General features: G+C 51.5%; 1 protein-coding gene across 2 annotated transcripts; it reads left to right on the top strand.

Moving 5' to 3' along the window:
• Window positions 1-397: 397 nt before the first annotated feature.
• On the top strand, window positions 398-26,051 carry MTARC1 (mitochondrial amidoxime reducing component 1). 2 transcript variants are annotated; one of them, XM_084868943.1, is made up of 7 exons: window positions 398-839; window positions 2,743-2,916; window positions 4,030-4,192; window positions 5,664-5,804; window positions 7,225-7,286; window positions 7,375-7,446; window positions 25,668-26,051. In XM_084868943.1, the coding sequence occupies exons 1-7, from the start codon at window positions 535-537 to the stop codon at window positions 26,008-26,010; spliced, it is 1,260 nt and encodes a 419-aa protein (XP_084725069.1). In that variant the 5' UTR covers window positions 398-534; the 3' UTR covers window positions 26,011-26,051. The 2 variants fall into 2 exon arrangements, with proteins under 2 accessions (XP_084725069.1, XP_084725070.1); XM_084868944.1 differs by lacking the exon at window positions 25,668-26,051 and adding an exon at window positions 10,411-10,607 and having other exon boundaries at window positions 459-839.
• Window positions 26,052-27,417: the final 1,366 nt, after the last annotated feature.

The following is a 27,417-nucleotide window of genomic DNA, read 5'->3' as shown; positions in this document are numbered from 1 at the left end:
GGCCATGAGCTGAAACCGGTGTGGCTCAGTGGATAGAGCGTCGGCCTGCAGAGTGAAAGGTCCCAGGTTTGATTCCGGTCAAAGGCATGTACCTTGGTTGCGTGCACATCCCCGGTGGGGGGGGTGCAGGAGGCAGCTGATCGGTGTTTCTCATCGATGTTTCTAACTCTCTCTCTCCCTCTCTGTAAAAAATCAATAAAATATATATATTTAAAAAAAAAAAAAAACAGGCCTCGAGTAAGCAGATCGATCCTTGGGCAACGGGCAGCCTGCCTGGGTCACGCGCCTGCCTAGCAGCAGCCAGTGGGCACCGGATGCCAGCGCGCCCCCACCCCGCCCCTGACCCCGCCCCTGACCCCGCCCCCTAGGGCGATCGCGGGCCTCTGATTGGCCGGGAGGGCGGAGCTTCCGGAGCTGCCCTCCAGGGCTCGGTCCAAGGGTCACCACCCTAACCCCACCCCTCCCTGCACCCCCAAGCTGGGGCAGCCGCGCACGTGACCGCGGTGCCCGGCCGGCTCCCCGCGCGCCCCGGCCATGGGCACCCCGGCGGGCAGCCACCTCTACGTGCGGGTGCTGCGCCTCCCCGCGCCGCCGCGGGCCTCCTGGCTGGGCACGGCCGCGCTGGGCCTGGGCCTGGGCGCCGTGGCGCTGGGCCTCGGGCTGGGCGTCCTGGCGCTGGGCAAGGGCCTCTGGCGCCGGGTGCTGCGCGGGGGGCGCCGGCGGCAGGTGGGCACCGTGGCCGAGCTGTGGATCTACCCGCTCAAGTCCGGCAAGGGCGTGGCGGTGAGCGAGGCCGAGTGCACCGCGCTGGGGCTGCGCTGTGGTCCCCTGCGGGACAGGTACCGGCTCCGCGGGGTGGGGGTGGGCATGGGGATGGGCATGGGCATGGAGGACCAGCTGGGGACGGGGTGGGCGCGGGAGGCTGCAGGGGCGCTCACAGGTCCTCCCGGGATGGGGATGGGGATGGGGATGGGGATGGGCATCTGGGACCAGCTGGGGACGGGGTGGGCGCTCACAGGTCCTCCCGGGATGGGGTTGGGGATGGGGATGGGGTTGGGGATGGAGATGGGCAGCGGGGACCAGCTGAGGACGGGGTGGGCGCTCACTGGTCCTCCCGGGAACCGGGAGAGGGTGGGACAAGGGAAAGAGACAGGGATGCATCGCCTGGGGCTGACCTGAGAACACCTGCTGTCCCCAGCTGGCTGGCTTTCCACCTGTCAAGGGCTCTTGCATCTTGCATCTTGCGCTCCTGCTGAGGTGTGGCATGGGTCCCCAGGCATGTCCAACGGAAGCCCGGAGCCAGGATTTCCCTCCCCCATCCCCCTCCGCACCGCCCATGCCCCTCTGCTTCGCTACTTTTTCTCACTCTCTCTTGAGAACTTGGGGTAACTTGGAGCCACCTCCCAGCCCCAACCAAAGAGCGCCCCCAGGCCGCCGCCACAGGATAAGGTTGGAAACTTGACGCTCGGGTTTCTTGCAGCTTGCAAAGCGCGGTTGCGTTGTCATGTTACTGCATCCGTTAAAAACAAGCAAACACAAAACACATGTGCTGAGCTAATCTTCCCCCTAAGTCTCTCCAGCTGGTTTTTATGGGGTAAGAACCCGGCTCAGAGCTGCGTGCATTGGGCAGGCAGGACTCGGGTTCCCTCGGGTCCTGGTTCGTGGAGAAGAGGGGTTCCCATTGGGTAGGCACGATCCCTGGGAATTCTTGGGGTTCAGCCAAGACTGTAAAGGCCCAGAGCAAGGGCCTTGTCCTCCTCGGGGTCTGGCTTCAGGAAGGAAGTTCTAATATATGCTATAGCATAGATACATCTAGAGAACATTATATTAAATGACGTAAGCCACCCTGGTCTCATGGTTCGTCTGCACCCCATACTCCTTCCTCCCCGCGGCAGCCCTCACAGCTTCTGTGGGTAACACGGGGCTCAGGGCCTGTCACTTCCTTCCTCTCCCCGATAGAGGGCGACGTGACACCGTGGAAAGCTGAGCGATGCCTCCTGGCTGCAGGGAGAAAGCCAGCAGCCCCAGCTCTCCCAGGGTTTGCATAAGGACTCCGGGGGAGGGTAGCATTGACTTTGCAGAGGTCAAGGTCATTGCCAGTGTGCTGTACCCGTTGGAAAGAGATGCACTGAGCTCACAGTGCAAAGGGCGATCGTAAGAGCTGGCATTTGTACCGGGCACGGGGGTGCACGCTTCCCTGACCTGCTGCCAAGCAACGTGACCCGGGGATGCGGTCCTACGGGGCAGCTGACCCAGCGTGACCGGTGCCAGGACGCAGGAGAAGGGGCACCAGGAAGGGTTTGGGGAGGTCAGGAGCTAGAGCTGAAAATGCAAAAAATGATGATGGATTTTCCCGGCAAGCCCATTGGGAGACAGACATTCTAGAGCAGTGGTTCTCAACCTTCCTAATGCCTCGACCCTTTCATACAGCTCCTCATGTTGTGGTGGCCCTGAACCATGAAATTATTTTCGTTGCTACTTCATAGCCAATGTTGCTACTGCTATGAACTGTAATGTAAATATCTGTGTTTTCCGATGGTCTTAGGCGACCCACAGGTTGAGAACCGCTAGCAGGGTCGCCTAAGACCATCGGAAAACACAGATATTTACATTACGATTCATAACAGTAGCAAAAGGACAGTTACGAAGTAGCAGCAAAAATAATTTTATGATTGGGGTCACCACAACGGGTGGGCAGCCTGCCAGGGCGGTCCATGCACATCTTGTTTTTTAAATTGGCAGGTTCTGGCTGGTGATCAATGAGGCGGGGACCATGGTGACCGCCCGCCAGGAGCCGCGCCTGGTGCTGGTGTCCCTGACCTGCGAGGGTGACACGCTGACCCTCAGCGGGGCCTACATGCAGGACCTGCTGCTGCCCGTCGAGACGCCTGCCACCAACCCCGTGCTCAAGTGCAGGTGAGCCGACAGTCCTTCTCAGCCCTGGTGTGCGTGTGTCGAGAACGTTTGACCTTCAGAGAGAATCCTGAGAAAGGTGGTCAGCAATTAGCGAAGGATTCCAAGTCCTTTTTAAAAAACAATTTTGTATTTTTTTAAAAAAATATTTTATTGATTTTTTACAGAGAGGAATAGAGAAAGATAGAGGAAGCTAGAAACATAATTCTTGGTGGTGAAAATTTTTATCCCTTAATTTTTAACCCATCTGCAATGATGTGAAAATGTTCTGCATGATCCTGTATAGACTTTGACCCCTGCCCCAAAGAGTAAACAAGAACCTGTTTGGAAATTGCAAATGAGAAATGCTCAGACTTTCGGGGCAAAGATATCAAGAATCCACTGGTCCATACGACCCAAAGTCATCTACAAATTCAGTGCAATCCCTACCCAAAAATTCCAATGGCATTTGCCACAGAAGTAGAAGACTACAATTCTAAAATGTGCATAGAACCACGAAATACCCCGAATAAAGCAATCTTAGGGGGAGGGGGGAGACACAAAAGAAAGAAAGAACAAAGCCGAAGGCATCCCACTTCCTGATTTCAAACCATACTACAGAGCTACAATAATCAAAACATTACCGGCATAAAAATACTAGACAACAGATCAACGGAACAGAATCGAGAGCCCAGAAATAAACCCACGCCTACAAAGTCGATCAATATTTGACAAAAGATGCCCAAACCGGTGTGGCTCAGTGGATAGAGCATCAGCCTGTGCACTGAAAGGTCCCAGGTTCGATTCTGGTCAAGGGCATGTATTATACCTTGGTTGCGGGCATATCCCCAGTAGGAGGGTGGGTGCAAGAGGCAGCTGATGGATGATTCTCTCTCATCGATGTTTCTAACTATCCCTCTCTCTTCCTCTCTGTAAAAAAAAAAAATCAAGGAAAACTGGATATTCACAGAAGCAGGGACAGGTGAACATCACATCTCCCGATAATGAAGGGATGATGGTGACATCACAGTGTGGGCAGGTTCTCTATGTGGGTGGGGCATGGTAAGGTCCCCAGATTTGCAAAGCCAGGCTCAGTCTTCACTCCTCCTCACCCCCCCTCCCCCCGCACCCCTGCAGGGTGCACGGCCTGGAGATCCAGGGCAGGGACTGCGGCGAGGCGGCAGCCCAGTGGATCACCAGCTTCCTGAAGGCCCAACCCTACCGCCTAGTGCACTTCGAGCCTCACATGCCGCCCAGAAAGTCTCACCAGATAATGGACCCGTTCCGGCCCACAGACCAGGTGAGAGATGTGTGTCCCCACAGACTGAAATGACGACACCGGCTCTTCCAGGAACTAGGCTGCACCGAGTCATGGTGACAGTGGGGTTGGGAGCACGCTGTTGTGTAGTTCAGTTACTAGGGCCATTCAACAAGTCACTGTCATCAAGAATCTTTTATTTATTTATTTTCTGTATTGATTTCAGAGAGGAAGGGAGAGTGTGAGAGACAGAAACATCAGTGATAAGAGAGAATGATTGATCGGCTGCCTCCTGCAGGCCCCCTACTGGGGGACCGAGCCTCCAATCTGGGCATGTGCCCTTGACCGGAATCAAACCCAGGACCCTTCAGTCCGCAGGCCGATGATGCTCTGTCCGCTGAGCCAAACTGGCCAGGGCCAGCAAGAGTCTTTAACACGGATGTGCAGGTTGCGTAAATAAATATCTGTGGAATCAATGAATGATTTTTTTATTCACACACAATGGGGTCATCGAGCCCAACCGCCTGATTGTCAGCTAAGATATTAACCGTGAGAAACCAGAGGCTGGGAAAGCTGGAGTGACCTCCCCAAGGGCACTTGCCCGCCGACAGCTCCAAGACCCCAAGGTCACGTCCACGTCCCTCCATCATATAATTCCCGTTATCTGCAAGGCCTTCCGCATCACTGTGACTTTTCTATTAAAAAGGCCCGGCCTGTGTTGCTCAGTGGTTAAGCATCGACCTATGAGCCAGGAGGTCTCGGTTCACTTCCCAGTCAGGGCACAGGCCCGGGTCTAAGGCTCGATCCCCAGCGGCGGGTGTGCAGGAGGCAGCTGATCGGTGATCCTCTCTCATCATGGATGCAGTTAATGTTTCTCTGTCTCTCTCCCTTCTTCTCTGAGATCAATAAAAATTTTAAATGAACTAGAGAAATATTTAAAGAGATTGGAGGTGGGGGGCGTGGAGAGAAGAGCAGGTTCTGAGGTTTAGACCCGCCTGACCCCTGAGAAATCCTTTGTGTAATACCCCATTTCCCCGAAAATAAGACACCAGTGTCTTATATTAATTTTTGCTCCAAAGATGCACTAGGTCTTATTTTAAGGGGCTGTCTTATTTTTCCATGAAGAAGAATTCGGTACACATTTATTGTTAAATGAAAATAAAGGAAATTTACTACCTGTATACGGTACGGTAGTACGGTAGTTGTCAACACAAACCAGACAGACTGAGAATCCTACAGTATCAAGAATTTACTCATTTATTCAAGGACAATCATGTCATCATCTTCTGGAACATCATCCTCACAATCCAATTCCTGAATTTCCTGGTGAATTTCTTGTGACTCCATTTCTTTCAGAATCAGTGGACCAATTCTCTCATGGTTAGCCTGTGGGGGGCCTTATTTTCGGGGGGATGCCCTATATTTCACTCAGAAGGAAACCTGTAAGTAGGTCTTATTTTCGGAGGATGTCTTATTTTCGGGGAAACACGGTAATGGTTTGTCTCTCCATCAGGTCGCGTACTCAGACGCCAGCCCGCTCCTGCTCCTGTCTGAGGCTTCGCTGGCGGATCTCAACTCCAGGCTGGAGCGGAAAGTCAAGGCAACGAACTTCAGGCCCAATATCCTCATTTCGGGCTGCGGCGAGTATGCAGAGGTAACGTGAGCTTTCTTGGCCTTTTTCCTTGGATTTAACTTTTTACTTAAAGGCCTGAGAGTCTTTGAAGTGACATTCGATTATTTCTAAAGCTCATTTTTTTTTTTTTTTTTTAATTTCCTTTGCACCCGATCCGGGTTGGGGGCGTCACAGGAATAGACGAGGCAGAGATGTGCTTTTGTGTGATGTCGGTGCCCCCTGGTGGAAAAATGCACACAGTACAGGCCGGGGCTGCTCTGTACCGAGCTGTTCAGCTTTTTGGATTGTCGCGAAATATTGCAGTTACGGGGTCCATTTCATGACTTAAAAGAAAAGCCTGCAATACACATACCAAGACTAATACACACTGCCCAGCTGGTGTGGCTCAGTGGTTGAGCATCGACCTATGAACCAGGAGGTCACGGTTCGATTCCCGGTCAGGGCACATGCCCGGGTTATGGGCTTGATCCCCAGTGTGGGGGGGCGTGCAGGAGGCAGCCAATCAATGATTCTTTCTCTACATTGATGTTTCTGTCTCTGTCTCTCTCTCCCTCCATCTCCCTTTCTCTCTGAAATAAATAAAAATATATTTTTAAAAAAGAGTAATGTAGACTCTTTTAAAAAATATATATATTTTATTGATTTTTTTACTGAGAGAAAGAGGTATAGAAAGCTAGAAACATCAATGAGAGAGAAACAGTGATCAGCTGCCTCTTGCATGCCTCCTACCAGGAATGTGCCCGCAACCAAGGTACATGCCCTTGACCGGAATCCAACCTGGGACCCTTCAGTCCGCAAGCTGATGCTCTATCCACTGAGCCACACTGGTTTCGGCGAACTGAGGGTCTTAATCCACCTCAATCGCACGCACAGTGATCTGACACAGCCTCTCCAGACCCTCTCCTTGCTTTCCCCCACTCCTTCTGCCCCCTTCTTTCTCCGCCTCTTTGAGTCCGGCAGCATCAATCAGGGCGGCTTCCTGCAGGAGGTGGGCTTCCATCACAGATGGACAAGTGAGAGGAAAGGAGACATTTAATTTCAGGCGAATGAACTGATGCGTGAAAGGCAGAGAGAGGGGCAGGAAGCTGTGTGTCTTCCCGGGACTGATGCAAACTCTGCCATCTTTAGCCAAAGCCGGTATGGCTCAGTGGATAGAGCGTCGGCCTGCGGACTGAAGGGTCCCGGGTTCAATTCCGGTCAAGGGCATGTACCTGGGTTGCGGGCACATCCCCAATAGGAGGGAAGTGTGCAGAAGGCAGCTGATGGATGTTTCTCTCTCATCGATGTTTCTAACTCTCTCTCCCTCTCCCTTCCTCTCTGTAAAAAATCAATAAAATATATTTTAAAATAAATAAAATAAACTGCCATCTCTGATGCGAGGGGCACGTAGGGGTAAGGGCGCTGGAGTGCTCACGTGACCTCTGCGTCCTGTGTCCCCTAGGATTCGTGGCACAAGCTTCTCATCGGGGACGTGGAGCTGAGGAGGGTGATGGCCTGTTCCAGGTAAGACCCTCCCGGAGTGGCTGCCCGGGACAGGGAGGGCGGGACCAGGCCTCTGTCCCCGTGTGACGCTCTGGGCCTGTGTGCGCAGGTGCCTTCTCACCACCGTGGACCCGGACACGGGCGTCATGAGCAGGAAGGAGCCGCTGGAGACCCTGAAGAGGTAGGAACGGGCTGTAATATCTCCAAGAAGGAGCAGTCAAACGCCACCACCACCACCACACACACACACACACACACACACACACACACACACACACGGCCTCAGGGACTCGGATCTGGGAAGTACTCTGGGGAGGTGGGGGTGGGGCTGGTCCCTGGGGTGCCTGCTTGCACACCTGTTCGTTTGTTTGTTTGTTTGTTTGTTTTTCATTGAGAATTCACGATGCAGACACACCGATTAAAAAAACAGACTCACAGTGTTTAGCCATGTTGGCAAATTTTTATCACAGACCAAGATGACGCCAGAACGTATGAGGTGTGATAATGGCATTGCGGGGATGCAAGGGGCATCCCTGTGTTTGGACGAAGATGTGAAACGCGTGTGGGGAAGTGACATGATGTCTGGGATGGGCTGCAGATTATTTTAGAAAAAAAAAAAAAAAAAAAAAAAAGACGGGAACCCTGGCTGGTTGTTCAGTGGTTAGAGCATTGGCCCAGGGACTTAAGGGTCTCAGGTTCGATTCTTGGTCAAGGGCACATACAGTCATGAGCCCCAGTCAGGCTGAGGTGTGCAGGAGACAACAAATCGATGGATCTACATTGATATTTCTATCTCCCCCTTTCCCTCCTTCTCTCTCCTACTCTCTCTAAAAAAAAAACAAAACAAAAATCAATGGAAAAAATCTCCTCGGGTGAGAATTAACAACAACAAAATATAACATGGGAAAAATGTGTCAAAATATTGATAAATAGAATCTGGGTGATAACAGTGGATTCATTGCACTATTTTTTTTTTTAATATATGTATTTATTTTTTTATTGATTTCAGAGAGGAAGGGAGAGGGAGAGAGTCAGAAGCATCTATGATGAGAGTGAATCATTGATCGGCTGCCTCCTACACACCCCCTACTGGGGATCGAGCCAGCAACTCAGGCCTGTGCCCTGACCGGGAATCGAACCATGGCCTCCTGGTTCATAGGTCGACGCTCAACCCCTGAGCCACACCACCCGGGGTCTGGATGTTGATCTCCATGAGGCAGCAGTCAGGGCAGAACTGGGTGGCTCTGTGTCCCACCAGCCAAGCCACGGGGGAACGGACCCTCCTCCTCTCCTGCACGTCTGCTTCTCTCTGCCACCAGCATGTCCCTTGGCGTCTGGCACCGTCCCCTGTGGATGTCAGAGATGCCAGCACCCTAAGGACCCTCCCCCCCCCCCCCCCCCCGTGGGCTGGGCCGCCCCCCTTCCCTTCCAAGGGAGACTGTGTTTACAGAGAATCACTGATCCAAACACAGAGCGAGGGTGGGCACACAGGGTCACGGGGACCACCTCGCTCTCCTGAAATTCCGTAGGTTCCCTGCAGGCCCCCCCTCTTTGCTCTTAAGCCCCCAGGAGACAGAGCAGCCAGCCTAGGTGCCTTCTCCTCTCGCCCAGGAGATTTAGGTTGCCACGGAGCCAGTAATTTATGCTTCCCGGGGCAGGTGGTCATAAATCGGGCGGCGAAGGGCCCGGCCGCAGGGCATAAATCATGGGGCCCGAAGCAAACAGTGGTGTCCAGACGCCTCAGGGGTGGGGTGCTCGGAGCCACACTGCTTCCCCGCACCCCACCCCCCTGTGTCTCTCCCCCCCCAGGCAGGTTCTCAGCTTGGAGGCCTCTCTGATGGCCTTGCCTCCTGATGGTGCCACCCACGGCGGGCACGGGGGCCCGTGTGTTCAAAATAGCAGCCAGGAGGCCCAGGGAGGCACCCGCTGGCAGGAACAGATGAGGAAGGAATTAGTCTTTCCCTTTATTTTTTTATTTTTTTAATACATTTTTATTGATTTCAGAGAGGAAGAGGGATAGAAACATCCAGGATGGGAGGGGATCACTGACTGGCTGCCTCCTGCACGCCCCCTACTGGGGATGGAGCCCACAACCCAGGCATGTGCCCTTGACCAGAATCGAACCTGGGACCCTTCAGTCCACAAGCCTATGCTCTGCCCACTGAGCCAAACCGGTCTCAGGGCCTTGAGGAGGAGGTAGAATTTGAATGCACGGGGACCTGGGGCGGGGCGTCCTGCAGGAATTGCAGAAAAATCAGCAAACTGGGAAAGTGCAGAGGGGACAGGACACGGAGGATGACCGGGCAGTGCCGCCTGGGGGCACGGGAGGGGCAAAGGGGCACAGGTTTGCAGAGGCTGGCGAGGGCAGGGAGAGGCAGTGGCCAGACCAGAGCAAACTTACAAAAAGAATTCAGGCTGAAACCGGTTTGGCTCAGTGGTAGAGCGGACTGAAATGTCCCGGGTTCGATTCCGGTCATGGGCATGTACGTTGGTTGCGGGCACATCCCCGGTAGGGGGTGTGCAAGAGGCAGCTGGTCGATGTTTCTAGCTCTCTATCTCTCTCCCTTCCTCTCTGTAAAAAATCAATAAAATATATTAAAAAAAAGAATTCAGTCTAGTGCAGTGGTCGGCAAACTCATCAGCCCACAGAGCCAAATATCCACAGGACAACGACGGACATGTCTCTGGAGAGCCACATTTTTTTTAAACGTAAACTTCTTCTAACGCCACGTCTTCAACATAGACTCGCCCAGGCCGTGGTGTTTTGTGGAAGAGCCACACTCCAGGGGCCAGAGAGCCGCCTGTGGCTCGGGAGCCGCAGTTTGCCGACCGCTGGCGATGGTGACAGACATGAGGATCAGGAGGAGGGGTGTGTGGGAGAAGGAAGGTGATGAGGGATGTGGAAGCATATCCAGTACAGGGACCGTTACTTGGAGGAAAGATGCGGGGTGTGGCCACTGCTTGCACTTCTGCGGTGTGCGCACTGGGGGGCGCTGTTCTGGGTGAGGGGAGGTGCTCTCTGGAGCTGGGCCCCAGGGCCCCTTGGGGTTGATTCTCACTCACCTCCGCCGAGAGGAAACCAGGTGTGGCTTGAGCTCTCGCTTCTGTGCGGCTGTCACTCACCCTGGTCTCTCTCCTCCTGTAGTTACCGCCTGTGTGACCCTTCCGAGCAGAAACTGTACGGAAAATCGCCTCTCTTTGGACAGTACTTGGTTCCGGAAAACCCGGGGACGATCAGAGTGGGGGAAGCCGTCTACCTGCTGGACCAGTAATGGGGACCCCGGGTCCCCGGAGAGCAGGTGCCCTGGAAAAAAATGCCCTCGAAAATGCCACCCTTTGACATGCCGTGTGTTGGAGTCTCTGCCTTTTCTTGAGATCTTGGTTTCCCAAGTCTTTGCTTTTGTGGATTTCCTTGTGTCTCGATGCTTCCAGCGTCCTGAGGCTCAAGTCCAAAAACATAACACAGTCTCCATGACTGAGTCGGACTTCCGGAAGCCACCTAACGGCCAGGCGTCTGAGAATTCCGTGTTTCGCTATGATGGTGGGGTCATTCTTTCTCCTTCCTCTGGATTCACCTCCCGGGAGTGCTCACCTCGGTCATGTCATGGCCACCCCTTAGGGAGAGAGAAAAGAAGAGACGGAGGAAGAGTGGGCGAGCGAGAGGAATGTTTTAGAAGGTTTTGTGGGGGGCACGCAATGGGAATTAAATAGCTCCCCAAGCAAGGCTGGAATGTCACGTGGCTTTTCTCCTCCTGGAGCCCCAGGTGAGGTCCCGAGAGGGCACGGAGAGCATGACCTGGGGGTGGGGGGGGGTTGTGGGGAGGGCTGGTGCCTGGGGGATGGGTGCTGAGTGGGTAGAACTGTGGCTGGAGGCCAGGTGACCTTGACCAGCCAAGTGTGACCTTGGAACACGGTTCATGGGGCTGTCACCATCCGGGCCGGGAGTCCAGGCAGGTGCCCCCGGAACTCATTCCAGCAGTGCCTGATGGTGGGCAGAGTGGCCCCCATCCTAGGTGTGGCCAGGGTGTTGGTGCCACACCCAACAGGGCACCTCCCTGTGTTTGATTGGTCCGCGCACTTCTGGAGGCGGGCCTGGAGGGATACCCCTCAGAGCAGGGGTCTTCAAACTACGGCCCGCGGGCCACATGCGGCCCGCAGAGGAGTCTGATCCGGCCCGCCAGGTTTTTTGGGCAGTGAGCGCAGCCGAGGTGTTACAGTAGGAATTAGTAGTTCATATAGTCCGGCCCTCCAGCTCTCTGAGGGACCGTGATCTGGCCCCCACTTTAAAAAGTTTGAGGACCCCTGCCTCAGAGAATTCGGGGACCAGTAGTTTTGGGAAGTCCTGTGCGCCTCATGGCTCTCCCAAGGCCAGCAGCTGGCCGAAGGCCCTGGAGGCCTGCAGTTGGCGTTGACCACCACCCTCCCCCAGGCTGACCCCCTTTGAGGTGCTGCTCTGGCCTCCGGGAAGTGCCAGCCGGGGGCAGGGAGTCGGGTCGGCAGGAGGGACGCTGGGAAGTGACAGCTCCTGATCCCATGGAGGAGGCCTCTTGTGGGATGCGTCCTTCTGCATGGAAGGATGGGACTAGGGCTTACAAGGTCCAAGGGGACGAGGACAGGGCCTCCTGGACCAGCTCCCCATGCGTGGGTCTTAGGGAGAAGCATTCTCTCTCTTGGGGCTCGTTTTCCCAACCGGCATTCCCTGATGGATGGGTGGGTGGACGAGAGGCGCCATCCTTCTGTCTGCTAGCCTTGCTTCCATGGCAACGCCTCCCAGGGAGTGCTGCCTCCCTCCACCATGAGCAGCATTACCTCGGACCCTGAAGGCCCCCCAGCCTACGTAAGCTTGCGCCCTGTGCTAGGATTCCCCGTCAGCAAGAACAGACCCTGTTTGCTTCCACCGTGTTCTTAGAAATGAACTAGTGGGTTATGACAGCATCTCAAAGTTACCCCATTCCAAGCAAGGGGAAGACTCTGGCTCTGCACCACCAATGATTGGGGATTATAAAAATGCGTTTTTAAATATATTCTTATGCATTTCAGAGAGGAAGGGAGAGGAAGAGAGAGAGAACATCGACGCTGAGAGAGAATCGTTGATCGGCTGCCTCCCGATCGTCTCACACTGGGGATCAAGCCCGCAACCCGGGCATGTGCTCCGATGGGGAATCGAACTGTGACCTCCTGGCTCCTACGTCGGTGCTCAAGCACTGAGCCATGTTGACTGGGCTAAAAATGCATTTAAAAAAAAAACAATAATCGGAGGGATCTCGGTTTCAGATCTGACTGTGTTGTCCTTGGGAGGAGGCCTAGGCAATGGTCTTGACTGTGATCCTGCTCTCCCTTGATCTCACTGCGAGGGGCCTGGGGGGGGGGGGGGGCGGGGCACGGGTTCCATACTCCCCCCAACCCCCCACCACCCTGCCCAGCTCAGGGGAGGAGTTGCCTCCATCACATTATTACCCTTCCTGGACAGCCTGTGGGTTGTATTAAGCAACAGAAGGGGCTGAACCACGACTTCCCATCCGGCTCCTTCCAAGGCTGATGGGTGGGTCAAGTTCACTCGCCTTTGGCTATTAACCAAACCTCATCGACTCATCCTTGGTGGTCCTCAAGTCCTGCTCCCTTCCCCTTCCCAGAACATTCTAGACTGCTCTTGCTCCTCCTCCCTCCCTCCCTCCTAGGCCCACAGCCCCTGGATTCCCCCATTTCATTCCCTTCTCTGTCCCCTCCACCCATCCCTGACCCAGTCTCCCAGTGTCTCCCAGTCCAGATTGTGGTCCCGGTGGAGCATGTGGGTTCTAAGTCAAGTCTAACTGGTCTCTCTCTCTCTCTCTCCCTCCTCCTCCTCCTCCTCCTCCTCCTCCTCTTCCTCCTCCTCCTCCTCCTCCTCCTTCTTCTTCTTCTTCTCTCTCTCTCTCTCTCTCTCTCTCTCTCTCTCTCTCTCTCTCTCTCTCTCTCTCTCTCTCTCTCTCGGGCTTGCTGGGAGCACGGTCCCTGAAGTCTCGTTGTCATCGTTAGTATATCGTTATTCCTGATGAATATTTTTACACCTCCTAATGGAGTCTCGGGAGTGATTGTCTTTGCTTGGTCGTTTGGGGGGGTCGGGAGGGGCACCTCCCCCATGACCCACCAAGCAATTAGAGCGGCTTGTTAAGTCGGAGGCCCAGGCCAGCGAGGACAGCTGGCCAGCCCGTCTCTGCGCGCGGCTCTGGTTAACATCAGCTCCAAAAGCTCTTTGTAAACACGTGAATAATTGATCGCCCGGCGCGCACAGAGCTACCGAGGATCTGAGCCGGCATGACTCATCTGCGGGCCACGGCTGTCGTCCGGCTGCCATAACATCGGAGGAATGATGACGGTTTCTTGGAGATGCTTCCCTGGCCGGCGTTGCCAAGACCCAGGCCGTAATGGTTTGTTATGATGACCTTTGTCGTTCCATTAGGGGCTCGATTGCTTTAAAAAATGATGTGCGCCGACGTGCGGGGCGTTTTTACCCTCGGCGCGGACCTGACATCACGGTTTACATTACGGAATGTATTAATGACAGAGGAGTATTTTCACGTCCCCGGGACAAGTTTTTAACAACCCTAATCTGCCCTCGGCCATCATAAATACAAACGTATTGGTCAAACAGATCGCGTTAATGTGGCCAAGATAAATGCAGGCCTATATTTTAAGGCAGCCGGAGTCCTGGAGGATATATGGGGAGCTTTTTTTTGGGGGGGGGGAGGTGAAGGGGTGAAGGGATCTCATGGACCCGCTATCAGAGGGCTGAGAGAATGAGCGATCCCCCCACCCCCCCTTTTCTGGCTTTCCTTTGGACAAATATAAATGTCACAGGGCTGTCCAGCAAGATTGTCCTCAGAGCGTCTGGACCCATTAAGGCCCGGTGGGGTGAATCTCAGTTCTTTCTTTCTTTTTTAAATTTATATTTTATTGATTTTTTTACAGAGAGGAAGGGAGAGAGATAGCTAGAAATGTCAATCAGCTACCTCCACACCCCCAACTGGGGATGTGCCCGCAACCAAGGTACATGCCCTTGACCGGAATCGAACCCGGGACCTTTCAGTCCACAGGCCGACGCTCTATCCACTGAGCCAAAGCGGTTTCGGCTTTTTATTAAAAAATATATTTTATTGATTTTTTTACAGAGAGGAAGGAAAAAGAAGGATAGAGAGTTAGAAACATCCATGAGAGAGAAACATCCATCAGCTGCCTCCTGCACAACCCCCACCGGGGATGTGCCCGCAACCAAGGTACATGCCTTTGACTGGAATGGAACCTGGGACCCTTGAGTCCACAGGCCGACACTCTATCCACTGAGCCACACCGGTTAGGGCCAAATCTCAGTCCTTAAAGCCGTATCCTTCTCACAATGCTCTCGGGGCCTTCAAAAGGCTACAGTGAAGATTGCCACGTCTTGGTGACGTGTTGCTCAACGGCGTTTCCTTGAGTCCCCCTGCCTCTTAGAGCCTTAATTCTATTCATCCCCCACCTTTGCCCGGCTTTGAGCTTCCTGGGGGAGGAGCCCCGGGCCCTCAGATGTTCCTGACATTTCGCGTCGTTCCAGTTGGCCATCCAGATGTTGGCAGGCCGGAGCGGCAGGACGGATCAAACACTCCGTCTTCCTCCCCGTTCCCTGACCCTCCCCAGTCCTGGCCTCCGTCCCCGGTGGCCACGTTGTACGCTTCTCAGGCAGGACATAAATCCTCGCTGGTGTGTTTCCAGTCTGAGCCATGAGCATGGGCTTCAGGCAGTCATGGCTCAGGCACTCCCTTCTGGGGAAGCCAGCTGTGTCCGGGGGTGAGGTCATCTCCCCCCAGGCCCCGGGGGGACTCGGCACCCCAGTTGACCTCCGTGTGGGCTGTGGTCACCTGGCAATGACCGGTGAGGACTTCCAATCACACCGTGTACCCTCCTTCGCGGAGCAGGATCTTCCCTCTGTGTGTGCTCCGGCCCTGGCCAGCATCACACACTGGGCTGGAGAAATGGGATTTTGCCTGGAGACTCTCTGGGGCTGGGGATTGGGCTATTTTCAACGTGCTATTGGTGTGAAGATGCTCTGTGATGCTCTGTGTGGTTTAAGCTTTTTATTTTTATTTTTTTTATTTTTTTATTGCCCTAACCAGTTTGGCTCAGTGGATAGAGTGTTGGCCTGCCGAAGGGTCCCAGGTTCAATTCCAGTCAAGGGCATGTACCTTGGTTGCAGGCACATCCCCAGTAAGGGATGTGCAGGAGGCAGCTGATCGATGTTTCTCTCTATCCCTCTCCCTTCTTCTCTGTAAAAAAAAAAAAAAATCAATAAAATATATTAAAAAAAAAATTTTTATGGCTTTTAGAGAGGAAGGGAGAGGGAGAGAGATAGAAACATCAATGATCAGAGAGAATCATGGATCAGCTGCCTCCTGCACACCCCACACTGGGGATTGAGCCTGCAACCCCGGGCGCGTGCCCTTGACTGGGAATCGAACTGTGACCTCCTGGTTCCTAGGTGTTGTTGCTCAACCACCCGGGCTGGGGTTTAAGTTTTTTGATCTCTTTAATAAGGGAGGCACATACACCCAGTTCCATGCTCGGCAAACTGCGGCCCTCGAGCCACATGCAGCTCTTTGACCCCTGGAGTGTGTCTCTTCCACAAAACACCACGGCCTGGGTACGTCTATGTTGAAGAAGGGGCGTTAGAAGAAGTTTAAGTTTAAAAAATGTGGCTCTCCAAAGAAATGTCCATCGTTGTCCTGTTGCTATTTGGCTCTGTGGACTAAGGAATTTGCCGACCACTGAGCCAGTTCATAGCAGCACTGCCCTCAATAGTCAAAGGTGGAAGCCACGCAAGTGCCCATGGACGGAAGGATGAATAGGCAACATGGAGTATCACTCAGCCTTCCAAAGGGAGGGAAATACAACCCGTGTCACCTAGGGATGCACCCTGAGGACATTGTGCTGAGTGCAACAGGCCGGTCACAGAAGGACAAGGCCGCCAAAACCGGTTCGGCTCAGTGGATAGAGCGTTGGCCTGCGGACTGAAAGGTCCCAAGTTCGATTCCGGTCAAGGGTTTATAACTTGGTTGTGGGCATAACCCTGGTAGGGGGTGTGCAAGAGGCAGCTGATCGATGTTTCTCTCACATCGATGTTTCTAACTCTCTATCCCTCTCCCTACCTCTCTGTAAAAAAATCAATAAAATATATTTTAAGAAAGAAAGAAAGAAAGAAAGAAAGAAAGAAAGAAAAAGAAAGAAAGAAGAAAGAAAAAGAAAGAAAGACAAGGCCAGTGTGATTCCATCTCTAGAGCAGACACATTCACAGAGGCAGAGGGTGGAATGGAGGCCTCGGAGGACTGGGGGCGAGGGGAGGGAGACTGACTGTTGAATGGGGACCACGTTTGAGTTGCACAAGCTAGGAAGAGCTCTGGAGAAAGGCTGGTGGCGATGGTTACGCAACCCGGTGAGTGTACTCCATGCCACTCAGCTGCCCTTCACCATGGTTCAGAGGGTGCATGTGAAGTGAAGCGTCTTTTACCACAATGAAGATATCATCATAAAAAAAGGAAATGAGAGGAGGCACATCAGAGGCTCTCGGTGGAATTCATTCCAGCGCTCAGGCCCTTTCCCGGAATGGAAGCCCGGATGGCTGGCTCCGAGAGCCCCACCCCACCCCGCCCAGAACGCCAAGAAGGCTTCTTGCCGACGCCAGAGAGAGAAAGACGTGGACATGGAGTGTCTTTGAACTTCATCTCCATGGAGGGTGAGGTTATGTAAGCTCAGGCCTTCATGTCTGCTTTGAACTCCTCTGGACCTTGACTTGTAAGGGGATTTCATTTCAGACTCGGGGACTCCCTGGTCATTTGACATTGAAGGGGAGGGAGGGCCGGGGGGATGTTCAAGTTCAGGACGTCTTCTGGTTGGGGTGCGTTGATGTGTCTCTGCTGGACTTCTGGCAGGTTGTGTCGGTCAGGGCAGCTAGAAATCATTTGATTTGGAAAATAAAAGAGGATCCGCATTTTCCATCTGGCGTTGGAGAACGTAACGGTCTGTACTGACCCGCCTTAGAAATTCCATTGCTTCTTTCTGTATTCCTAAACTACGACTTCCAGCCTTGCTTTTCACCAGTAATTAAACAGATATTTTTAAAAATATATTTTATTGATTTTTTTTTACAGAGAGGAAGGGAGAGAATTAAAGAATTAGAAACATGGAGGAGAGAGAGTCATCAATCAGCTGCGTCTTGCACACCCCCTACTGAGGATGTGCCTGCAACCAAGGTGCATGCCCTTGACCGGAATTGAACCCGGGACCCTTCAGTCCACAGGCTGATGCTCTATCCACTGAGCCAAACTGGTTTCGGCAAAACAGATATTTTGATGTAAGAAAAATAAATAAATAGGGTTTTTAAAAAAGATTTTTAAAATTGATGTTTGGAGAGAGAGAGGAAGGGAGAAGAAGAGACAGAGATCCATTGGTTGTTCTACTTATTTATACTTATTTTTTGCGTTCATTGATCGACGACCTGAAACCTTGGCACAATGGGATGGTGCTCTAACCCATGAGCTACCCGGCCAGGGCTTTTGTTTTCATGCTGAAGACAAGGAAAGGGTTCGGGAAGCCGGTGAGTGATTGCCTCGCGTGCTCAGAGGACAGGGAGGTGGTGCGTGCCAATTGGTTTTTCTCTCTTTCCACCTCCCGGCCAAGCGTCAGAGGGAACTCTTTGTCTGCAAGCCGGAAAGATGAATTTCAAGCTTCCTTGAGAGCTTTCAAGCCTTAAATCCTTCTCGAAAATAGCCGTCTCTCAGGAATCTCCAGGCCCGAGGAATTATAAAGCGTTTCCTTGGGCCGCGGAATGGCCGGGTTAGTCACTCCGGCTCCTTAGGTCTTTGAATAGGAGGGTGCCATAAATCTGGAGGTATTTGTTCTGGTTGGTGACGAAGCAAAACCATGGCCTGTTCAGTCAGACGCTGTTACAGACATATGAAACGGCACTTCCCCCGCTCCCCCACCGGGGGGCATTGTGGCGGGAGGCTTTGGGGCAGTAAAAGATGGTTTTATGGTCTTGGATGCCCCGTCTGCTTTCAGCCAGCTTTTCTTTCGGAGCACGGGTGCGAAGTGAAAGGTCTTGTGTGTGGCTGTCTGTCTTCCTGGCGAGGACGCAAGGTTGCGTGGAGGCGAGCTTAGCCCTTTGCAGGCTGTTCTTTGGTGTGTGTGTGTGTGTGTGTGTGTGTGTGTGTGTGTGTGTTGGGTGGAGGGGATGAATGTGTGTGTGAATGTGTGTATATATGTATGTGTGTGTATTGGGTGGATGGGATGAATGTGTGTGTGAATGTGTGTGTATCTGTATATATGTGTGTGTGTGTGTATTGGGTGGATAGGATGAATGTGTGTGTGTGTGTTGGGTGGAGGGGATGAATGTGTGTTTGTGTGTGTGTGTGGGGGGGTGGAGGGGATGAATGTGTATGTGTGAATGTGTGTGTATATGTATGTGTGTGTGTATTGGGTGAATGGGATGAATGAGTGTGTGTGTGTGTGAATGTGCGTGTATATGTGTGTGTGTGTGTGAATGTGCTTGTATGTGTGTGTGTGTGTGTGTGTGTGTTGGGTGAAGGGAATGAGTGTGTGTGTGTGTATGTGTGTGTATGTGTAGGGGATGAATGGGATCCTGGCACTCTGGGATGTTTGGAGGCCTGGGCTCTGTGAGTGTGAGTGTGTGTATGTGTGTTGGGTGGATGGGATGAATGTGTGTGTGTGTGTGTGTGTGTGTGTGTGTGTGTATGAATGGGATCCTGGCACCCTGGGATGTTTGGACTGGGAGGGATCTTAGTTCAACAACTTCCTCATTGCCCGGGTCATGTTCATGGCCCCGTGTAATGACAGTCTTGACCTGGTCCGTTTCCCACCGCCACGTGATGGCCACGCTGCTCTCCGGGGCAGACAACGACGAGACGAGCAATGAAGAAGTTATAACACAGAGAGCGCTAAAAGGTCATCATGGTTTTCCTTGCGTTGGTGCTTGTGGGGAATCTTTCTGTAGGTTCCAAATATATATATTTTTTTATAATGAAGAAAATAAATTTACATGTAAAATAAGGCAATATATATATATATATATATATATATATATATATATATATATTTAAAACTGTGTTTCTAGAAGTAAGGAAAAACACAAAAAGAGGTGAGAATGGGCGGAAGACTGCCAGGGGCAGTGGGAACGGTTTTTCTCTCCCCCCTCCCCCCCTCAGCCCAGGCCTCAGCCTCCCGTGGCCCCGATCTCCCCACAATGTCTTCTCTATCTCGTTCCCCATTCGCCCGCCCTTGGCACACTGCCCACTGTCAGGCTCTGCACCAGGACAGCTCTTTCCCCAGGATTCCTCCCGGGGTGTGCAGTGTGGAGGAGTCAGGGAGCCTGACAGCCCAGAATGAAATAGAAACCCCGGCTCAGGCCCCACAAGCCCCTCACCCCCAGAACCTGTCCATGAGGAGACATCCAGGCCTTTGGTGATGGAAGTCAGAGCAGTGGCTGGGAATGAGGGAGCTGGGGAGGGCGCAGGGGGCAGGGGCTGGCCATAGAGAGGGCTTCTGGCTGGGGGAGAGGCTGTTCCTGGTTTGCACGGATTGCCTCCGGTGTTCACTTGGGGAAACTTTTTAAAAATATATATATTTTATTGATTTTTTACAGAGAGGAAGAGAGAGGGATAGAGAGTTAGAAACATCAATGAGAGAGAAACATCGATCAGCTGCCTCCTGCACACCCCCCACTGGGGAATGTGCCCACAACCAAGGTACATGCCCTTGACTGGAATCGAACCCGGGACCTCTATCCACTGAGCCAAATCAGTTTCAGCACTTGGTGAAACTTCAGTGAGCTTGCGCCCTGTGTACTTTTCTGCATGTGTTTTGCCAGTCACCACAGAGTTAAAAGAAAGAAAAAAAAAAAAAAAAACACCCGGTGAGGTGGATGCATGGCTGAGGGTTGCTCTAACAATCCTATAGCGGTCCATGCAGTGGCGTGTGTGTGTGTGTGTGTGTGTGTGTGTGTGTGTGTGTGTGTGGCCACCAGGGGGCGCTGTGTCCCCTCGCTTGATGGACAGGTGGCATCTGGAGGCCCCTCCCACAATCCTCAGACTATATAGAGATTTGTGAGTGAGTGACCCACCTGGAATAGTCACTTTATCTCTCCTCTCTCCATGTGGGGCAGCCACATACGTAAAAGACCGGGGATGGGAGGGAGGGGGGCCATGAGGGAGAAGCTGGGGGTGCAGGGGAGACATGTAAGGCCACTCTTCCTTGGGAAGAGTTGGGGATGCTTTGCAAGCTGTCGAGAGACACCCCAAGCCCAGGAGGCCAGCTGGGGAGCGACCGGCCCGCGGTTATCAGCGACGGAAATCCTGTGAGTGGTAAATACAGCCCCGGCCAGGCCTGCAGAAGTGATTAGGGAGCAGAGAGGGGCCGGCATACCAGCCAGGAGGTTATTAGCCAGATCGTGGCCGGGAAGCCAGCGGCCGCAGGATGGGGGCCAGAGGGGCCCCAGCGGAAATGGGGGAGGAAAATAAATAAATGAGATAAGCCGTTTCATTGGCTTCCTCCCTCCTCGGCCTTTTGTTTTGTGCTGGGGCCCGAGGCCTCCTCCCCTCTTCAGGGACAACTGGCCCGAGCTCCTGGCCCTGCACCCTCCCCTTGGCAGTGACCTTCCAGGGGTCAGCGGTGACCTTTCAGGGGTCAGCTCACCTCTACCCGGTGTCAGAGCCCTAGGCTACATGTCACATATTGTGAAGGCCAAATGTTGGCGTCCCTGTGTGTGGAGGCCCCAGTAAGAGAGCTCATTAACATTGGCTGATTGCTCCCTGCTGGGGATGGAGCCTGCAAACCCGAGCATGCATGCGCCCTAGGCCAGAATCGAACCTGGGACCCTTCAGTCCGCAGGCCGACGCTCTATCCACTGAGCCACACCAGCTGGTTCTATAGGATTCCCTCTTAATGCCTGGTGTGTGCAATGTAGGATCAGTTTCCTTTGATTCACCAGATCTGTTAAACTGCCCTAGGTACCGTTAAGAGGGGTGTGTAGGATTGTGAGATTCCAGTGAGTCTAAAATCCACTTGACCTTGGCACTCCTGGTCCATCCCATTCAGGGCGCCCAGTAGGGTCTGGTGGGCATGTCAGGACTTTCTTAAGAGAATGGAGACTCTTTTCCGCTCTCCCCACACCTCTCCCAATACTCAGTTCTGTTGAATTTACCATTAAACAAAAATGCGCTCACAGTGTGTCTGAAATCATCAGATTTTTAAAAACAAAACCCAAAGGGTACACCCTGACCCTTGGTTTCTACTGCTGCCTGCCGTGGGGTCTACTTGGTCCTGTTGTACCCTCCTTAGGAGAAAAAGGGATGTAAAAAAGCATGTTTACCACTCTTAGCCTGAATGACTCTTTTTTTTTTTTTTTAATATATTTTATTGATTTTTTACAGAGAGGAAGAGAGGGATAGAGAGTTAGAAACATCTATGAGAGAGAATCATCAATCAGCTGCCTCCTGCACACCCCCTACTGGGTATGTGCCCGCAACCAAGGTACATGTCCTTGACCGGAATCGAACCCAGGACCTTTCAGTCCGCAGGCCGACTCTCTATCCACTGAGCCAAACCGGTTTCAGCTGACTGTATCGTCTTATCCATTGTCAGCAGCTCAGGATCCCACTAACGAGAAATCTATTTTCCCACCGACATTCTAGGATGCAAAACACATTGTTCATACTTTGGTGGGCGGGGGAAGGAGGACAAGAAGAAATAATAAAAATAAGATATTGTCAGAGCTTTGAAGTGTGTGTGTGGGGGGGGGGGCACCATGGCAGGTTCCTTTGTTGATTTTCCTAGTGGCCACTCAGCGAGATCCTTATCGAGCATTTCTGAGCAGGAGACAATGAAAAGGACCCGGATGACAAATGTGCTGCGAAAGGAGTGCCCGGTCCTCATGGAAAACAAATAGCCCATAGGAGGCTCACTCCATCTTCCCCATCCTTCTTAGACCCGGGACCGAAGCTGTTGGCTCTGGAAAATGAATGGAGTGCCGGAAAGGCTCCCTGGCCCCCTTCTCTGGCCCTCGTGTTGCACCTCGAAGCCTTTTTTTAGAGTTATTTCTTACCGGGGCCCTTCCAGGCAGGTCAGCATCAATATCCCTGCTTTGGAGACCCAGCTGGAGGGAGGGGAGGGCTGGGAGGTGACTCAGTAATGGGCCTTAATGATGGGAGGGTCACGTGTTTGAGGATGGGGAGCCGCTGTCCTCAGGGTCTCTCCTGAGGTCGGAGGAGAGGGTGAGAGCAAACGTGAGCAGGGAGGGTGTGATATTAGAGGGAATAAAAGTTCCCCATCATGGGGTGGTGGTCTCTGGGGTGTCACGAAGCTTTCTGAGGGCAGGCATCTGTCTTCTGCCTCTTAGTGGCACAGCATCTAGTAGATATATACGCATTCCAAGAAAAATCAGTGTTCCATTGCTCAATTGCTGAATAGTATAGATCCGTGGTCAGCAAACTGCGGCTCGTGAGCCACATGCAGCTCTTTGGCTCCTGGAGTGCGGCTCTTCCACAAAACACCACAGCCTGGGCGAGTCTTTGTTGAAGAAGTGGCGTTAGAAGAAGTTTATGTTTAAAAACTGTGGCTCTCTAGAGAAATGTCAATTATTGTCCTGTTGATATTTGGCTCTGTGGACTCATGAGTTTGCCGACCACTGGTATGGACAAACTCCATAGGTCTTTCAACCAAGGCTGGGGACCCGTGGACCTTGGCCGACTTGACCTACCAAGAAGGAAGGCACACGTGATCCTATGGAATCATTCCTGGTTTGGGGGTCCCCGGATTAGCTCCTCATAGTGTTTCTGTTCAACTCAATTGAAAATCCAGTCAAGCCAATACTTATTGATCATTTACTATCTGGGAGGTAGTGGACAAGGCTTTGGGGGCATTGCAGAAATGAATTAGTCGTGACTCCTGCAAAAGCAAAAGATGGAATGGGGAAAGAAAAAGATGCAGGTAACGTCTTACAATGCAAACAGTTGAGACTATTCGTCAAGGCCAACAGGAGAGAGTCTCTTTCCTGAGAAAGGACTGGTCCTCCTTTGAGGGCCTCTCCCTTGATTAAATTAGAACCACTCAAGCCAAAACCGGTTTGGCTCAGTGGATAGAGTGTAGGCTTGCGGACTGAAAGGTCCCAGGTTCAATTCTGGTCAAGGGCATGTGCCTTAGTTGCAGGCACATCCCCAGTGGAGGGGGCTGGGGTGGTGTCAGAGGCAGCTGATCGATGTTTCTAACTCTCTATCCCTCTCTCTTCCTCTCTGTAAAAAATCAATAAAATATATTTATTAAAAAAAAAGAAAAAAAAGAAAGCAAGAGAACCACTCAAAATAATGTCCCTCAGGTTAAGTCAGAATGGACTGACTTGAGATCTCACTTTACATCTGTCAAGTCTCTTCATCTTTGCTGTATAATGTTCCCTAACCACTAGTGTTATCCTATCCTGTTTGCAGGTTCTGTCCATACTCAAGGAGCGGGGATGGTATAGGACATGTACACCTGGGGGTCATCTTAGAATTCTACCTGTCCTACGGGACTCATTGCTGGTGCCTGTTGGCTTCCCTGGGGTTAAAACAGGACCCCATTGCCCTAGCCGGTATGGCTCAGTGGACAGAGCATCAGCCTGTGGACTAAAAGGCCCCAGGTTCGATTCTGGTCAAGGACACATGCTCGGGTTGCGGGCTTGATCCCTCGCAGGAGGCAGCCGGTCAATGATTCTCTCTCATCATTGATGTCTCTCTCTCTCTCTCTCTCTCTCTCTCTCTCTCTCTCTCTCTCTCTCTCTCTCTCTCTTCCTCTCTGAAATCAATAAGAATATATTTAAAAAACAAAACAAAACAGAAACCCCACACACAAAACAGGACCATTGTGTAGGCAGGGACAGAGCAGAGTCTGTGTACGACCAGCATGCACTTGGAATTGTGCGTCTCCATTTCCTCTTTTGCAAGGCTCACCCACCACCCCGGGTCGGTCTTGGCCTTGGGTCAGCATTTCTGATGAAAGATTTTTGTGGGAAAAGGATGACATTTATGTCTTAAGCGTTGATTTGGTGATTAGTGTTGGTGATTAGCTTTTAATTATTCCTGCTTCCTCTCTCCCCATTGTTGTTGACAGTCAAGACTCAGTTGCTCATATTATTTATTGAAAGGGCTAAAGAGGAAAAGACCAAGGCTAACGCCAAATAATGGGAAGGAAGCAGCGTGTTTGAGGCCACCAAAATGCTCATGGATGGGATTGGTTTCTGGACTTAAAGTTTTTATCTCAAACTAGTCTTGGAAAAACTGCGTCTTAACGCAACCAAGCAACTCTTAGAAGTGGCAGCTGATTGCTTTTTCAAGGGTTGCCTATTGGAATCCCACGTTGGGTTTTATTTTGTTCTGTTCAGTCAACCATTTTTTCACGTGTACTTAGCCCAAAATCTTACTATTTTAAAAAAATATATATTTTATTGATTTTTTACAGAGAGGAAGGGAGAGGGATAGAGAGAAACATCAATCAGCCGCCTCCTGCACACTCCCTACTGGGGATGTGCCTGCAACCAAGGTCCATGCCCTTGACCCGAATCGAACCTGGGACCCTTTAGTCTGCAGGCCGATGCTCTATTCACTGAGCCAAACAGGTTAGGGCCCAAAACCTTATTGGACGATACATGAAGGCTAAGCCTGGGAAACTCAGCTAATTTGTAAGATAGCAAGTTGGGGATTTCAATCTCATTTAAAAAAAAGTCCAAAATTTCAACGGCCTTGGAGGACAGTTCGTACCATAGTACTGCCAAAAAGTCAACTCTGATGGTGAAACCAGCTTTTACTGAACACAAAACAAAAAAACACACACAAAAAAGCAGGACCCCACCGTTCTGATCAAAGACTGACCTTCACAAATGTCTGCATGACTGAAGAAAAGCTTGCTTATTCCTGCCACCCTCTGCTGCTTCAGTGATGCCCTCTGCTCAGAACACTGCCCGCTCACAAAGGCTTAGGCCTTGCAGCTGCTTGAGAAAGGATTTTTTTTTATTCTGATGCTCTTATATTATTTATTACATTTATTTTTTCAAAAATATTCTTATTGACTTCAGAGAGGAAGGGAGATAGAGAGTCAGAAACATCCATGAGGAGAGAGAATCATGGATCGGCTGCCTCCTGTATGCCCCTCAACGGGGATGGAGCCTGCCACCCGGGCAAGTGCCCTGACCAGGAATGGAACAGTGACCTCCTGGCTCATAGGTTGATGCTCAACCATTGAACCACACTGTCTGGTGTGGCTGGGCTATTTTTTTCTTTTCTTTCCTCTTTACTGGTATTGTTGAGAGTATTACAGATTCACACCCTGACCCCATTTTTTTTTTTTTTTTTCTAGACAGCGGGGCAAAGGGATTTCTGTGGACTTGACATCTGGGCCCAGACTGGGACAGCGTGAGCCTGGAATATTCTTTCCGATTCCCCCCTCCTCACCTCGAAGACACGGGTGCCTTGAAATGTCTTCCTGGGCCTGTAATGAAGATGCTTATAAATATTACAAGAGATTTATCACTTCGGTGCGAAATCCTCTGATACCAACAGGGAGTTTTTTAAACACAGCGGGTAACAAGAAGCATATGGTCCGAGATTCAAGTTACTGCCTCTTTTTTTTTTTTTTTTTTAATTGTTGTCTGCCAAGGACAATATATTCTTCCCCCCCCCCCCCTTTTTCTTCAAAATAAACATTGTGCAGGAATGTGCTTCAGCAAATGGCTGGGGCTCTATTATATTTCATGCAGCTTTTCTAAACAATTTCCAAGCCAGGGCCTGGCCGAGTGTCAAACAGAAGGCAACCAACAATAGCAAAATCCCATTAAAGCCGAGAAGGTTCCTTCCTGAGGTGAGCCCAGCCAGAAATAGTCATCTTGGCTCCTTCTCCCGGTTTGGCACCGGGGACTAATAATGCGCGGTCTCTTAATGGAAATTATCTAATTTCATCCAAGTATCCCCCCCGGAGGGACCGGGCTGACGCACTCGCAGTCAATATAACAACATTCTTCTTGAAGTGCGGGACAATGGGCCTTTGGAGGCACTGATAAACCACGTCAGCCAGCGGACAAACACGCGGTAAAAATAGCCATCGAGGCACCGGCCCAGCCACCTCATTTCTCAGGCGGGAGGCCTCGGAGGAGGCGCTTTCAGAGGGCTTGTTGGGAATAACTTCATCAGAACCTGCGGGGAGAAGGATCGGGGAGAAAACCAGAAGGGGCGTGGGAGAGAGCGAGAGAAAGACAAGACCCATCGAGATGGAGATAGTGACGGAAAAATGGAGCAAGCGGTACGGGAAAGAGAGAAGAGTTCCTTCTCCATCCATGGAACAAATAAGTATTTGGCCACTGGACATGCTCCCAGCGGGAAAGCAGGCTCCATTGAAAGATATAAAGGCCCCGTTGAAAAGTAGTCATTCTACTTAAAAATATAAAGGGCTAATACCATTACTTAAAGGTTCTTCGTTAAAATAACTTCATGCTGCCCTGACGGGTTTGGCTCAGTGGATAGAGCGTCGGCCTGCGGACTGAAGGGTCCCAGGTTCGATTCCGGTCAAGGGCATGGACCTTGATTGCAGGCACTTCCCCTGTAGGAGGTGTGCAGAAGGCAGCTGATCTATGTTTCTCTCTCATTGATGTTACTAACTCTCTATCCCTCTCCCTTCCTCTCTGTAAAAATCAATAAAATATATATTTTAAAAATAATAAAATAACTTCATGCTTCTCAGGTATTAATACATATGAGACATATACAGGAAAAGGAAGTCTGAATATTATAGAAGATGGAGTTCTGTGAAATTTATGTGTATATACGCACATAGGAAGAATTACATCTATAGATATATAACTATATTTCTATCTCTCTCTATATATCTATCTGTCTGACCTGTAAACTCTCCCAATAGCACTTTCCTAAGACTAACAAGATCCCCCTGAGGTGTATGCCTAAAAGGAAAAGGAGACAGATTCATACTGATTGAAAGTATAGTCCATGAAAAAGTTGTTAACCTCCGCATCTAACAACAACTTCAAAATATACAAAATAAAACCAATAGAAATGTAAGGAGAAACTGGTAAAGATAACATAAAAAGGAGATTAAA

Source organism: Pipistrellus hanaki, assembly GCF_964339955.1.
Source record: "Pipistrellus hanaki genome assembly, chromosome: 20".
NCBI classification, from domain to species: domain Eukaryota; kingdom Metazoa; phylum Chordata; class Mammalia; order Chiroptera; family Vespertilionidae; genus Pipistrellus; species Pipistrellus hanaki.
Note: the sequence above shows the minus strand (reverse complement) of the source record. Positions and strands in the feature narration are given on the sequence as shown.